At 55.7% G+C, this 15,166-nt stretch overlaps 1 protein-coding gene across 1 annotated transcript; it reads right to left on the reverse strand.

Moving 5' to 3' along the window:
* Positions 1-326: 326 nt before the first annotated feature.
* LOC133755791 (heat shock 70 kDa protein 1B-like) lies at positions 327-2,756 on the reverse strand. Its single transcript, XM_062185869.1, has one exon. The coding sequence runs from the start codon at positions 2,519-2,521 to the stop codon at positions 587-589; it is 1,935 nt and encodes a 644-aa protein (XP_062041853.1). The 5' UTR covers positions 2,522-2,756; the 3' UTR covers positions 327-586.
* Between the last annotated feature and the right edge of the window lie 12,410 nt (positions 2,757-15,166).

A 15,166-nucleotide genomic window follows, 5' to 3' on the forward strand; every position in this document is an offset into this window, starting at 1 on the left:
TTCCCACTACCCAGGAACACCCTCCTACTGACTTAGTTACAGGGCATCTTTGCATGGCCCTACCTGCACACTCACCTCGAGGCACCCAGCCAGCCTCACTCATTCTGACACCAGGGTCTGTGGTGGCCACGCCCCTCCATCCCAAAGCCAACACCCAATCATCCACCCAAGGACTCAGTTTTACCCAAAAGGGTCACATGCAGCATAACCTTGCTTGTCCAGCCCCCTGTCCTGACCTGAGGCAGGAGGCCTTCAGCTTCACACACCATAAGCCAACTGGTCACCACATTCTGACCACATAAAATAAAGACACCAGCAAGACACCATTCAAATTTTATGGAGGTTTATTTTCCTTCAAGTAACAAATGAAATTGGCTTCATTAGTACAAATATGCAAAAAATATGACTATACACCGTCGCTGCATATAAAACTGGACACAGTAAGTTCAGCAGCACAGGAGAAATCTAGTCCCAGTAGCGAAGAACACATGGAGCTCAGAGCTGAGGCAGAACAGCATACAAGGGAACGGAAAGGCCGGAGTCGCAGCCACCTCTCAAAATAAACGTGGGAACCCACCAAGGGCCCCTAATCAACCTCCTCGATGGTGGGCCCGGACCCAGGGCCGCCCCTGGCGCCCGCAGCCCCGAAGCCCCCGCCGGCCCCGGCCCCGGGGCCGCCCGCACCCTGGTAGAGCCCGCTGATGACCGGGTTGCACACCTGCTCCAGCTCCTTCCGCTTGTGCTCGAACTCGTCCTTGTCGGCCAGGGTGTTGGCGTCCAGCCAGGAGATGACCTCCTGGCACTTGTCCAGCACCCGCCGCTTGTCCGCCTCGCTGATCTTGCCCTTGAGCCCGTCGTCCTCCACGGCGCTCTTCACGTGGAAGGCGTAGGACTCGAGCGCGTTCTTGGCCGCCACGCGCTCGCGCTGCACCTCGTCCTCGGCCTTGTACTTCTCGGCCTCCTGCACCATGCGCTCGATCTGCTCCTTGCTCAGGCGGCCCTTGTCGTTGGTGATGGTGATCTTGTTGGCCTTGCCCGTGCTCTTGTCGGTGGCCGTGACGTGCAGGATGCCGTTGGCGTCGATGTCGAAGGTGACCTCGATCTGCGGCACGCCGCGCGGCGCCGGCGGGATGCCGCTGAGCTCGAAGCGCCCCAGCAGGTTGTTGTCGCGCGTCATGGCCCGCTCGCCCTCGTACACCTGGATCAGCACGCCGGGCTGGTTGTCCGAGTAGGTGGTGAACACCTGCGTCTGCTTGGTGGGGATGGTGGAGTTGCGCTTGATCAGCGGCGTCATCACGCCGCCCGCCGTCTCCAGCCCCAGCGACAGCGGCGCCACGTCGAGCAGCAGCAGGTCCTGCACCTTCTCCGACTGGTCGCCCATCAGGATGGCCGCCTGCACCGCCGCCCCGTAGGCCACCGCCTCGTCCGGGTTGATGCTCTTGTTGAGGTCGCGCCCGTGGAAGAAGTCCTGCAGCAGCTTCTGCACCTTGGGGATGCGCGTGGAGCCGCCCACCAGCACCACGTCGTGGATCTGCGCCTTGTCCAGCTTGGCGTCGCGCAGCGCCTTCTCCACGGGCTCCAGCGTGCCGCGGAACAGGTCCGAGCACAGCTCCTCGAACCGCGCCCTGGTGATGGACGTGTAGAAGTCGATGCCCTCGAACAGCGAGTCGATCTCCAGGTTGGCCTGCGTGCTGGACGACAGGGTCCTCTTGGCGCGCTCGCACGCCGTGCGCAGCCGCCGCACCGCGCGCTTGTTCCCGCTCAGGTCCTTCTTGTGCTTCCGCTTGAACTCCTCCACGAAGTGGCCCACCAGCCGGTTGTCGAAGTCCTCGCCGCCCAGGTGCGTGTCGCCCGCCGTGGCCTTCACCTCGAAGATGCCGTCGTCGATCGTCAGCACCGACACGTCGAACGTGCCCCCGCCCAGGTCGAAGATGAGCACGTTGCGCTCGCCCTTGCCGCTGCGGTCCAGCCCGTAGGCGATGGCGGCCGCCGTGGGCTCGTTGATGATGCGCAGCACGTTCAGCCCCGCGATCACCCCCGCGTCCTTCGTGGCCTGCCGCTGCGAGTCAGCGGCAGGCCACGAAGGACGCGGGCCGTGATCACCGCGGGGCTGAACGTGCTGCGCATCATCAACGAGCCACGGCGGCCGCCATCCCATGGACGAGATCTCCTCCGGGTAGAACGCCTTGCTCTCGCCCTTGTAGCTCACCTGCACCTTGGGCTTGTCGCCCTCGCTCACCACCTGGAACGGCCAGTGCTTCATGTCGGCCTGCACCACCGGGTCGCCGAACTTGCGGCCGATCAGCCGCTTCGCGTCGAACACGGTGTTCTGCGGGTTCAGCGCCACCTGGTTCTTGGCCGCGTCGCCGATCAGCCGCTCCGTGTCGGTGAAGGCCACGTAGCTGGGCGTCGTGCGGTTGCCCTGGTCGTTGGCGATGATCTCCACCTTGCCGTGCTGGAACACGCCCACGCACGAGTAGGTCGTGCCCAGGTCGATGCCGATCGCCGTGCCTTTGGCCATGGCGCTGCCGCGCGCTCTCGGCCGCGCACCGAGCCGGGGGTCTGGGGGCGGCGGGCGAGGAAGGCGGCTGCGAGCCGGGTCCTTGCCGGGAGCTGGAGGCGGACGGCGCCGCGCAGAGTGGGCCTGGGAGGCTGCGGGGCCGCGGGCTTGGCGCTGGGGGTCCTGGGGGTCCGGCCGCCGAGCAGGGTCGCGGTCGTGTGCGCTGCAGTCAGCCGCGGTCGGGGGCCGCCCGGGTTCTGCCGTTCGCCCTGGCGCCCGCAGCCGCCTTTATCCGTCGCGGCCGCGCCCCGCCTGCCGCCGCCTCGGCCAATCGGCGAGCTCGGGGCGGCCGCCGGTCTGGAATCTTCCAGGGGGTTCGGCTCGCGCCCCGCCCTCGGGCTCCCGGGCACCCGTTAGAGACCGGGGCGCCCGCCCTCCGCGGAACTTTCCAGACGCTTCTGGGAGTCGCTGGAGCGGCCCGGAGCCCCGGGGCGGGGGAGCCGCGGCGGGGCGGGAGGCGGCTGCGGGCTCCGCCTGCGCGGCGGCGGTGCCTGGACCCCTTAGTGTTAATGCGGGAACCGCAGGGCGCCTGCGGCTGCGGCCCTGACACCGGTTCCGTGGTTTAAGGGGGGACTGAGGGCTCCGCGGGTGCGCGGACTCCCAGAGCGCAGAGGCTGCGGGACTTTCCCGCAGGAGACGGCGCTCGGCGAGCTGTGGACGCTCTGAGGGCCCGTTGTGGGTGGGGGGCGTCGGGGAAGGGGCGCCTTCGGGTCTCCTTCCCGGGGTCCGGATGGGGGGCGCTGCCCGAGGGGCGCTCTGCCCCTCCCTCCCTCCGCACCCGGCCCCTCCCCGCGGAGCGCTCTCCTCGTAGTTTTAAAGTGGGAACGGAGGGAACGGTGCAGTGTAATTTCGGACAGTTTTTCACTTCAGTGTGGAATATCGGGCCAGGATGCTGGAGTAGAAAAGACCCGGGACCCCGTGAACAGCAGGTGTTAGGATGCGGGGGCGGCTCTGACCGAGGTCGGGGAGCGCTGAGGTGGGGGAGGGCAGCGCTGTGTCAGTAGCTCCCCTTTGCCTGGGACTGGATGGAGGTTAGCAGAAAAAAAAAAAAAAAATCCACAGGATGCTGGAGACTTAAGGCTTTGGGAGTTTCTTGCGTTCTTTCACCCGCCCCCCCCGCCCCCCAGCGTGGGTCCGGTTAGCCCCTCCCCCTTTCTGCCTGCTCCTCAATTCCTGCTTCACTCTGCTTGGTGATTGGGACCATGGTTCTGAACTCGTCGTCCCAATTCAATCAGCGAGTCCCTGCGGGGCCCTAAGCTGTGAACCACTTTCAGGACAAGTGTAGCAGAGTGGTGAGCTCGCAGCGTGGGGCGGACCGCTCCGGCTTCCTAACAGCACCAACCACGCACCACAGCTGTTGGCAGGGGCAATGGTGAAGGGAACCGCCAGGGTGAGGCTGAAGGGGCTGACGCCAGATGCTAGCTCTGACTCCTGCAGAGCCTCAGGCGTGGCCGCACTGAATTCATCCACTGAGGTTTTTATCCTGCTCCCCGCACCTCCTTCATGTTTTAGCCACAATTACATTGGTCACGGGCTTTGCCCTTTTGTCTTTCATCTTTTAATGGGAGGCAAGACTCCTTGTTCGGCCCCTGAAGACATTAAAATAATAGCGCTGAGTTCGCCCCCTGAGAAACACACCTGTCCCGCACCCGCCTGTCTGTGCACAGTGGGAGGGGGCAGTTTTTGACGCAGGAGGCCTGCTCTCCCCCTTGGCGTTTTCAAACTCGCACACACACACTTTCTCTCTCCCTGTGTGTCTCATGCCCACCATGAGAACACTGCTTCGTGGGACCCATGGTATTCTATTAGTGTTCCTTCATTTGCTGATCTTATCTATGTTGCAAGAAATACCTCTGCTGTGTGTGCAGGCACCCTGGAGCAGACAGGCAGTGCTTTGACGAGGGCACAGCTCCCCAGGGAATCACCTTCTAACAGACGGGTGACGCCTGAGGAATTTTCCGTTTCTCCATGCAGACTCTGGCTGCGGATTCCCCCCTGTTCACCGGCAATGCCACGTGTCAGCACTTGGGAGACCCTTAGTCTGACCCCCACTCTGGGAGCAGTCTGGCCATCAGCCCCAGCACCGGCACTTCTGAATTCTCTGCGCTCTGCTCCACACACCTGCAGTTTAGAAGACTGCGCTGCTGGTCTGAAGCCAACGGCACCCAGCGCATCTCCGCTGCCTGGCAGGCAGGTGTGGCGATGAGGCTCTGCTCCTGCTGCTGCTGCTGCTGCTCTGGTGGCATAAAACCTGCACTGGGCGAGTCCTCCGGGAACCAGACCGTCGTCACACACTGTGGCCACGCATCTGAGTACTGTTACCACCCTAACGTTTGTGTAGTTTCTCTGCACGGCTGGGCCTGGAAAGCCACTCATCTATAGAACATATTCTGCGCCTATTCTTGACAGGAGGAGGGTCGTCTGGATTTTGCCTTTTAGACTGAGGGGTTCCCACTGCACAAGCCCAGTGACAGATTTGGTTGCTATATAGGGTGACAACGAGAACCCCAGGGAGAAATTAATTTGGTTATTATGGAATGAGAATTTTATTGGGTGTGATAGTTGGAAGGAATGAGGCTCAGCTCTCCTAAGCTGGAGGGCTATCAGGCACTGCGAAGAAGTATCCTGTGGGGCTGGCGCTAGGGTGCAGTGGGTAAAGCTGCTGCTTGAACTGCTAGAATCACAATGGGCTCCTTTTGGTATTCTGGCTGTTCCACTTTGCATACAGCTCCCTGCTAATTAAAATGAAGAAAGATACAATAAAAGCAGGTGGACAGAGAGTGGAGTGCAAGAACAGTGACTCCCCAGAGTGAGCTCAGGCCTTCCTCAGCCTGGGGTTAGAGGGTCTTCATTTCTTCTCCCTTTTTTATAGTATCTCAAACAATACTGTTTTCCCTTCAATTCTATTTATTTTATTTTTATTTTTAAAAGACATTACATTTACTTGAAAGTCAGAGTTACACAGAGAGAGAAGGAGAGGCAGAGAGAGAAAAAGAGAGAGAAAGAGAGAGAGAGATAGAGAGGTCTTCCATCCCCTGGTTCACTTCCCAATTGGCCACAATGGCCAGAGCTTTGCCGATTCCAAGCCAGGAGCCAGGATGTTCTTCTGGGTCTCATATGTGGATACAGGGGCCCAAGGACTTAGGCCATCTTATATGCTTTCCCAAGCTATAGCAGAGAGTTGGATCTGAAGAGGAGCTGCTGGGACTAGAACCGGTGCCCATATGAGATGCCAGCACCACAAGTGGAGGCTTATCCCTCTACACCACAACACCGGCCCCCAATTAAATTTATTTTAAAACTGGTAAATTTCTAAGCCTATCCAGAAGAAAACAAAAGAGTTAAAATATGAAGCCTGCAGGCTGCCTTCTGAACAACTAAATTGCAAAAGATGCAGTGAGGTGGGAGCCCTGGCCGTACCAGCAGCAAGGACAAACCTGTGCGAGGCCCGGGTTTGCACCTGCACTCTGCTTCCTTCTGAAGCCATTGTGCTTCTCTTCTTCCAGTCAAGAACTTGCACACTAAACACGCCAGTCTCTGTCTGCTTACCTCAAAGCAGAATTCATGTCTGTTTCCCAGGAAGGTGACGTCAGGAATTAACAGGACAGTGCCATATTGCCTGTTCAGAGTATGCTCTAGGAAATTTACTCCGTCTCTCTCTCCCCCCTCCCCCTTTTTTGGGGGGGGGGGAGTCACACCTCACATCTGACATCCAGTCATTCATTTTTAAAAAAAGATTTATTTATTTTATTTGAAAAGCAAAGTTACAGAGATAGAGAGAGAGGGATAGCTGGAAAGAGAGATCTTCCATCCAGTGGTTCACTCCCCAAATCACTGAAATGGCCAGGGCTGGGCCAGGCTGAAGCCAGGAGCCAGAAGCTTCTTCCAGGTCTCCCACGTGGGTGCAGGGGCCCAGGCACTTGGGCCATCTTCTGATACTTTTCCCAGGTCATCACAGGAGTTGGATTAGAAGTGGAGCAGCTGGGTCTTGAATTGGCGCCCATATGGGATGCCAGCATCTCAGATGGTGGTTTAACTGGCTAGGCCATAATCTGCCCTCCCCCAGGCCCCACCGTCTTCCTAGTCATTCTTAATGAGGTGCTTCCAAGGCTGGGGCCAGTTGGAGGACGATGGCATTACAGTCCTCAGAATCTAAAAATATATCTTTAGGCACAGGCCATTCAGTCCAACCTTTTTATTCTCAAAGCTGAGCAGAGCAGAACAAAGGTGTTCAGCATGATTTGGTCATCCAGGTGATAGGTAATCCAGAACCAGTGACCTGAGACTCGTCCTGCACTGTTTTACTGGCTCCCTAACTTGCTTGTTTTATTCTGTAAGGGGAAGAATACATGGGCCTGGTTTGTGGCATAGCAGCCTGAATGCTGGCATTCTTGTGAGCGCCTGTTTGGTTCCTGCTGCTCAGCTTCTGATCCAGCTCCCTGCTAATGCACCTGGGATAAGGGTGGAAGGTAGTTCAAGTACATGGGCCCTGCCACCCACGTGGGAGACCCAGATAGAGCTTCTAACTCCTGGGATAGGCCTGCCCAGGCCCTGGCCACTTAAGTAACGTGAGCGTGCTGTCACGTTACTGAGGAGAAGTACACCTGTGGTAGGGCGGCATCTTAGGAGAGCCCTGAGAGCCGGTGCGTACAGACTGCAGATCCATGGGCGTGCGTTTGAGTCCCTGTTTCTTCCCTCTCTCATCTTCTGGGAATGGTGGATGGGGCTTTTCTGGACATGGAGCTCCTGAAAATCCTCCCAGGAGCTGAGCGGAACAGCGCTATCGACCTAAGTGCCCCCTTGGTGTATGGGGGGCGGTTCCTCCGAGCAGCCCCAGGGAGAGGGGGTGAAGCCCATCTCGCAGTTCCTAGAGGAAAAGCTGTGACTTCAGGTGCAATGGCTGCTCAGCTTTCAGACCTTGTTGCCTCGGTTCCTTGTGAAAAATCATTTTCTTTACCAATCTTCATCCTTTTCAGCTCCTACACTCCCAGGCTGCTATCTATAATACCCACCAAGCTACCTTCATAGGCACAGACACAGAGGAAGGGGGCGGGAGTAAAGGCCAGGCCAGATGAGCATCCTGAGCCCCTGGGTGTGTGCCCCCCCCCCAGGCTCTCCCTCCCCCTTCCAGCTTCTCCTAGCCCAGCCCCCACCTCCCTACAGAAGAGGCTGGCAGGCAGAATCAGGAGAAACCAGGCACAGCCCGGGCCTTGGCAGGGCTGGCACACGTTCACAGAACCTTCTGGATGCTAATGTTGAGTTCTGACTCAGCCTGATATCCCAGGGTAGGGGTGGGGTTGGGGTTGGGGTTGGTGCCTGGGGTGGAGTCCTTGTTTGTTGAGGAGTGTTCTAATTATAACGACAGGACTGTCCAGCCTGCCTGCCCGACCAGAGGATTCCTGGCCCAGCCAACAATAGGGCAAAGCAGGCCAGGCCTGAGGAACTGGGACGCAGGGGGCCGGGGCGGGAGGCGGGGCCTCCGCGGAGCTGGGACCTGGAGCCCCTGTCTTCTGTGAGCGGTCGCCTCCCACTGCCTCCAGGCCCTTGGCCCCCTGCGGACCTGTGGCAGGGAGCAGATCTGCATCCCCAGGCCGACCAGGAGCTGACTGGGCACCTGCCCCCTGCTCCTCCGCGGTGCCCTCTCCCTGGCTGACACGGGTGGGCGGGCAGCATGGGGCGAGGATTCCGCCCCTGCCCCCACTGCGCCCTGCTTCAGGAAACGTCCGTTTGGGTAGCGGTACTAGGAGAAGGCGAGGGGCTGAGCTGCATGGGATCCCCCGGGGACACCCAGGGGGCACCCCGGGACAGGCGCAGAGACCACCTAGAGGGGTGACCGCCAATCCCGGCTCCCCACCGACCCAGCCCCAGCTTGTCTTTGAACCCCAAGCCCTGTTTCTTTCCACTTCTCTCACTTTTAAGAAAGTGAATGTCCTGTTCTTGCGGTACCCTTTTCTCCATCTTTCTGAGGGTGACCATCAAGGTCTTAGAAATACATTCGTTACTAATAAAGCAATATTCTGGGCCCTATACTACTGCTTTTCTACCATAGCCACCTGCCTTCTGTGGGCTGATGTTTGAAGAACCAGGTGATTGGAATCCGGGAAGGTAGCTTATTTTTAAAGATTTCTTTATTTGGAAGGCAGAGTGGTCAGAGAGAGATAGAGAGAGAGAGGGAGAGAAACAGAGTTCTCCTATCTACTTGTTCATTCCCCCAATGTCTTGGACGGCCAGGGTGGGCCAGACCTAAGACAGGAGCCAGGAACTCCATCCAGCTCTCCCACATGTGTGACAGGGACTCAAGCACTTAGGTCGTCATTTGTTGCATCCCAGGTGGATTAGAAGGTGGCTGGATCAGACAGAGCCCAGGAATCAAATAGGCCCTGACGAGACGAGGGTGAGAGGGCAGCCATGTCTGTCATCCATCGGTCGTGGGGGTTAACTCCGCTGATCTGGCTGGCTAGGCCAGTGTCCCTCCTTCCCTCACCACTCCATGTGCGTCCCTCCACTCAATCCAAGAGGGTGACCCTCCCTGAGTGGAAGACTGCTCTGTGGTCAAGGGTGCATGAATGGCTGGGCTACCCTGCAAGACCTGCACTGAGCGGTAGGATGTAGGCATCCTGAGAGCTGGTGTAGCCTGCTGTGCCACAGTGCCCACCCCGGATACTTGATTGAAAATTCTCTCCACATCTATCGTGTTTTTCCTAATGCCTCTCCACTTCCCAAAGTCCCTCTGCTACCCCGAACATCTCTTCCTCCAGGATGTTCGTAATGATCTTGGCTCCTTGCTTGTGGCTTGGCCTGGCCCGGCCCCAGCCATTGTGGTCAATGGGGAAGTGAGCCCGCAGAAGGAATCCTTCTCTTTTTTCTGTCTCTGTAACTCAGCCTTTCAAATAAACAAATCATTTTTAAAAGGACTGTAAACTAAAGCACTAGTGTCAGCACTACATAAAAGCACTTTTCTTTGGTTTTGTTTTTGTTTTTTAAAAGAATTTTTATTTAAAAGGCAGAGTTGCAGAGAGAGAGAGAGAGAGAGAGAGAGAGAGAAAGTCTTCCATCCACTGGCTTACTCCCCAGTTGGCTGCAACAGCTGGAGCTAGGCCTCTTCTTCAGCGTCTCCCACATGGGTGCCAGGGCCTAAGGACTTGGGCCATCTTCCACTGCTTTCCCAGATCATAGCAGAGGCTGGATCGGAAATGGAGCAGCCAGAACTCAAACCAGCACCCATAGGGGATGCCGGCAATGTAGCGGCAGCCTTACCCCCTTCACCCCAGCACTGGCCCCAGGACTTTATTTTTTGATTCCCAACCAATGCCCAATAAACTTTGATGGAATCTTTAAGAAAATACAGAATTTTTGGAATGGCACATACAGGTACACTCTGCTTTGGAAGTCAGGAAATGGAAATGAAATCTAAGAGATGCTTCCTTTCCAGACCAGCCTAGAGAGGCACGGTTCACACACACACTGGTTAACCTGTAGCACTGGGGACTCTTGCCATGTTGTAAATCTTCATGGGTTGAAGCCTTTGCTATAGGAACCATTAGACCTACAGTGGCGTTTGTAACTGTCATTTGCAGATAATAGAGTGACTTTTTTCTCTTTAAAACTTAAAAATATTTACTTATTTATTTCTACAGCAGAGTTAGAGAGAGAAAGGGAGAGAGAGAGAGTTCTTCCACCTGCTGGTTCATTCCAGAATAGTCACAACAGCCAGAACTGGGCCAACTGAAAGCCAGAAGCCAGGAGCTTCATCCAGGTCTGCCATAGGCTGTCAGGGGACCAAGCACTTCGGCCATCTTGTGCTGCTTTCCAGGTGCATTAGCAGGTTGCTGGGCCAGAGGTGGAGCAACTGGAGCTCACAGGGGATGATGGTGTTCCAGGCATTGGCTTAACCTACTGTGCCACAACACTAGCCCCACACCAATATTTTAAGAGGTTCACGACCCAAGCCTTGAGGGTTGTGGCAGGCATTTTCCAAGAAGGAAGCTTGGAAGGCATTACTTCCAGGATATTAGGAGCTAGGGCATAAAGCTTCTCAAGACAAAGAAGTAGGGGTGGGCCTTATGGCCCAGTGGGCTAAACCAAGTGGACTAAGTGCTTAGCACGTCTGCATCCATATTGGAGCCACAGTTCTAGTCCTTGCTACTCCAGGTCCCAGCCAGCTCCCTGCTAGTAATGCCTGGGATGCAGCAGATGATCGGCCAGGTGGCTGAGCACCTGCCATCCATGAGAGAGACCCGGATGGAATTCTTGGCTCCTGGCTTCTGCCTGGCCCAGGCTCAACTGTTGCATCCATTAGGGAAGTGAACCACCTCATGGAAGATCTTTCTCCCTCTCTCTGTCACTCTGTTTTTTGAATAAGTAAATCTATTATTTTAAAAATGTATGTATTTGTTAGAAAGGCAGAGTGACACACAGAGTGAGGGAGAGCCATAGATTGACAGTGAGTGGTCTTCCATCCTCTGGTTCACTCCCCAAATGGCCGTAACAGCCAGAACTGGGCAAGGCAGAAACCAGGAGCCAGGAACTTCTTTGGGGTCCTCCACATGGGTGCAGGGGCCCAAGCACTTGGACCATGCCCCACTACTCTCCCAGGTGCATTAGCAGGGAGCTGGATTGGAGTGGAGCAGCCAGGACTTGAACTGCTGCCACAGGTGACAGCTTTACCCACCATACCACAGCACTGGCCCCAATAAATCTATGGGCTTCTGTTGTGGCTTAGTGGGTTAATCTGCTGCCTGCATCGCCAGCATCCTATGGGCCCTCAGATGGAGACCTGGATGAAGCTCCTGGTTCCTGGCTTTGTCCTGGTCCAGCCTTGGCCATTGTGGCCTTTTGGCTATGAACCAGCAGATGAATGATCTCTCTTTGTGTCTCTCCTCTCTGTCTGTAACTCTGGCTTTCAAATAAAAGTTTTTTAAAAGAAGTGATCCCTAGGCAACTATACTTGGAGGCCATTATTAAGCGTTGCTTTATCTGTTCTTTAGGCATCAGTTATCTTGTCCAAGTGCCAGCACAGCATCACCTTGCTGGGAATTGTGTTTCTAGAACATTCTGACAGGCAGTAAGGACAAAGTTCAAACAGGGGAACATATAGCAAAGCCAAAAAGAATATATCAAATCAAGTTTGTTATTAAAAATAATGAACAGGAAAAAAAAAAAAAAAAAAGGCTGGCGCCACGGCTCACTAGGCTAATCCTCTGCCTGTGGCGCTGGCACCCCAGGTTCTAGTCCCGGTCGGGGTTTTTATAGTCCCCGCGCAAACAAGTATTACGCCCTATTCCTTCCTTCCCCTGGCCCTGCAGGACCAAGGACGGCCCACCTTATTGGTTGCCTCCACCTGGTCCTCCCGGACCAAGAACTGCCCAGTGTTAGGTTTCATCTTTGCATACCAGACGCATCCTGGGCCTAGTCAGTTCCTTTGTCTTGTGAGAAGCCTGTCATGGCCTAGCTCTGGCCTCTCACAAGTCTAGAAGGGTGGGGCAGTGTTGTGGTGTAGCAGCTTGGGCTGCTGCCTTTGATGCCAGTACTCATGTAAGTGCAGATTCCTGTCCCGGCTGTCCGGCTTTGGACCCAGCTCCCTGCTAATGACCCAGGGAAAACATCAGAAAATGGACAAGGTTTTGGGCCCCTACCACCCACATAGGAGACCTAGATGGAGCCCCTCACTCCTGGCTTCTGGCCCAGTGCTGGTCATTGTGGCTATCTGAGGAGTGAACCAGTGAACGGAAGATCTCGATCTCTCTCTCTCTCTCTCCTCCTCCTCCTCCTCCTCCGCTTCCCTATAACTCTTTCAAATAAATAATTTTTTTAATAAAAGAACATTTGTTAGAGTCTCCATAAATCTGATTGCAAGTGATTTTAGAGAATAAAAACTGCAGATGATAAAAAACCATTTTAAATATTCCAGGCCTCTGGGTCAGGAATCTTCCAGGAGGTTCGGCTCGCGCCCCGCCCTCGGGCTCCCGGGCACCCGTTAGAGACCGGGGCGCCCGCCCTCCGCGGAACTTTCCAGACGCTTCTGGGAGTCCCTGGAGCGGCCCGGAGCCCCGGGGCAGGGGAGCCGCGGCGGGGCGGGAGGCGGCTGCGGGCTCCGCCTGCGCGGCGGCGGTGCCCGAGCCCCTTAGTGTTAATGCGGGAACCGCAGGGCGGCTGCGGCTGCGGCCCTGACACCGGTTCCGTGGTTTAAGGGGGGGACTGAGGGCTCCGCGGGTGCGCGGACTCCCAGAGCGCAGAGGCTGCGGGACTTTCCCGCAGGAGACGGCGCTCGGCGAGCTGTGGACGCTCTGAGGGCCCGTTGTGGGTGGGGGGCGTCGGGGAAGGGGCGCCCTCGGGTCTCCGTCCCGGGGTCCGGATGGGGTGCGCTGCCCGAGGGGCGCTCTGCCCCTCCCTCCCTCCGCACCCGGCCCCTCCCCGCGGAGCGCTCTCCTCGTAGTTTTAAAGTGGGAACGGAAGGAACGGTGCAGTGTAATTTCGGACACTGTTTTTCACTTCAGTGTGGAATATCGGGCCAGGATGCTGGAGTAGAAAAGACAAGCGATCCTTGTGGACAGCAGGTGTTAGGGTGCGGGGGCGGCTCTGACCGAGGTCGGGGAGCGCTGAGGTGGGGAAGGGCAGCGCTGCCAAAGTTGCACTTCTTTGATTCGTCCTGGATCCGGGTTTTAGAAAGAAAAATGATAAAAATAATAATTCGGGTCTGGCGCTGCTGCGTAGGGGGTAAAGCTACCGCCTGCAGAGCCAGCATCCCATATGAGTGCCAATTAGTGTCCTGGCTGTTCCACTTCCGATCCAGCTCTCTGCTATGGCCTGGGAAAGCAGTAGAAGATGGCCCAAGTCCTTGGGCCCCTGCACCCACGTGGGAGACCCGGAAGAAGCTCCTGGCTCCTGGCTTCTGATGGCGCACTTCAGGAGTTAGTGGATGGAAGGCATCTCTCTCTCTCTCTTCTCTTCTCTCTCTCTGCCTCCCTGTAAATCTGCATTTCAAATAAAGAAATCTTTTTTAAAAATTCATATAGCATTTGCTGACCTGAAGGTTTTGCGGGCTTTTCGGGTTCCTCACCATTCCCAGTGTTGGGTCTCCCTTCTGAATTTTTGGTTCATTTGGGTTGCTGACAGGGCCAGGATTAGAGTCCCAGTTTGAGCTTCTGCATGTGGTTGTGCCACTAAACTCCTCAACACCTTTATTGTAAATGTTAAGGAGCAGTGAGCTCACAGGGTGGGGTGGGCTGCTCTGGCTTCTTGAACAGCAAACAGGCACCACAGCTGTTTGGCAGGGGTCATGGTGAAGCACATTGTCTGGGCAAGCGGGAGGGTTGAAGCCAGATTCTGGTTTAGCTCCTGTAAAACCGCGGGTTCTTTGTTAATTCACCCATTCAAGTTTTATCCTAGAGACCAATGCCCTGCGTGTCTCTCCCTCTTGTTTTAAACACATTTAGTAATTTACTTTGCCCTTTTGGCCTTTGTCCTTCGGGAGATGGCAAGATCTCCTGTTATGCACCTGAAATGAAAAAGTGAGGGACATTAAAGTAACAGTACTGAGTTCACATCCCATGGAAAAAAATTAACCCATTGCTATAGCATATTTTATCTTTTTTTTTTTTAAAAAAAAGATTTATTTATTTGAAAGGCAGAGTTACAGAGAGGTAGAGGCAGAGAGAGAGAGAGAGGTGTGTTCCATCCGCTGGTTAACTTCCCTATGGCCACAATGGCCAATGCTGCACAGATCCAAAGCCAGGAGCCAGGAGTTTCTCCCACATGGGTGCAGGAGCCCAAGGACTTGGACCATCTTCTACTGCTTTCCCAGACCATACTAGAGAGCTGGATCAGAAAAAGAGCAGCTGGGACTCGAACCAGCACCCATATGGGATGCTGGCACTGCAGGCGGCAGCTTCACCCGCTACGCCACAGCGCTGGCCCAACTATACCATATTGTCTTCTGCACAAGTGACAGGAGGCAGTTTTTGATGAAATTTGTCTACTTCCTTTCAATTGGCATTTTCAGACTCTTTCTCTTACCCCCCCTCTCCCTACCCACCCCCACACCACACCCACAATCAAAACACTTCTTTCTGGGGTCCAAGGATATTCAATAGTTTATTTCCACATTTGCTGATATAAACCCATATTGCAAGAGATAGCAATTCTGTATGTGTGTGCAGGTGCACGCTTGTGCAGGTAGAGAAAACTTTGGCAATCAGATGCAGCTCCCAGGTGAATCACCTCCCCAGTCTAGTCAGACAAGTCAAACCTGAGGAATTTTCCATTTCTCTATATGGTCTCTGGCTGCAGATTCCCCCACACTTTCATCCTCAATGCCTAGTGTTGTAGACCCTAAGTCTCACCCCTGCCTGTGGAATCTTTCTCACCATCCACCACCACCACCACTGGCACTTCTGAGTTCTCTTCTTTCTACTCCACAAATTTGCAATTCAGAGTTTGAAGCCCATGGCATCCAGCACATCTCCGCCGGCAGGCAGGTGGGGTGATAAGGCTCTGCTGCTGCTGCTGCTGCTGCTGCTGCTGCTGCTGCTGGGGTGGCAGAAAACCTCCACTGGGCGTGTCCTCCGGGAACCCACGATCCTCTACTCCTGTGGTCAAGTCTACAGT

Source organism: Lepus europaeus, chromosome 3 (assembly GCF_033115175.1).
Source record: "Lepus europaeus isolate LE1 chromosome 3, mLepTim1.pri, whole genome shotgun sequence".
NCBI lineage: Eukaryota > Metazoa > Chordata > Mammalia > Lagomorpha > Leporidae > Lepus > Lepus europaeus.

What these genes read in the sequence shown, in the direction of transcription:
- LOC133755791 (XM_062185869.1), bottom strand. Translation starts at nt 2,521, where the DNA reads ATGGCCAAAGGCACGGCGATCGGCATCGACCTGGGCACGACCTACTCG.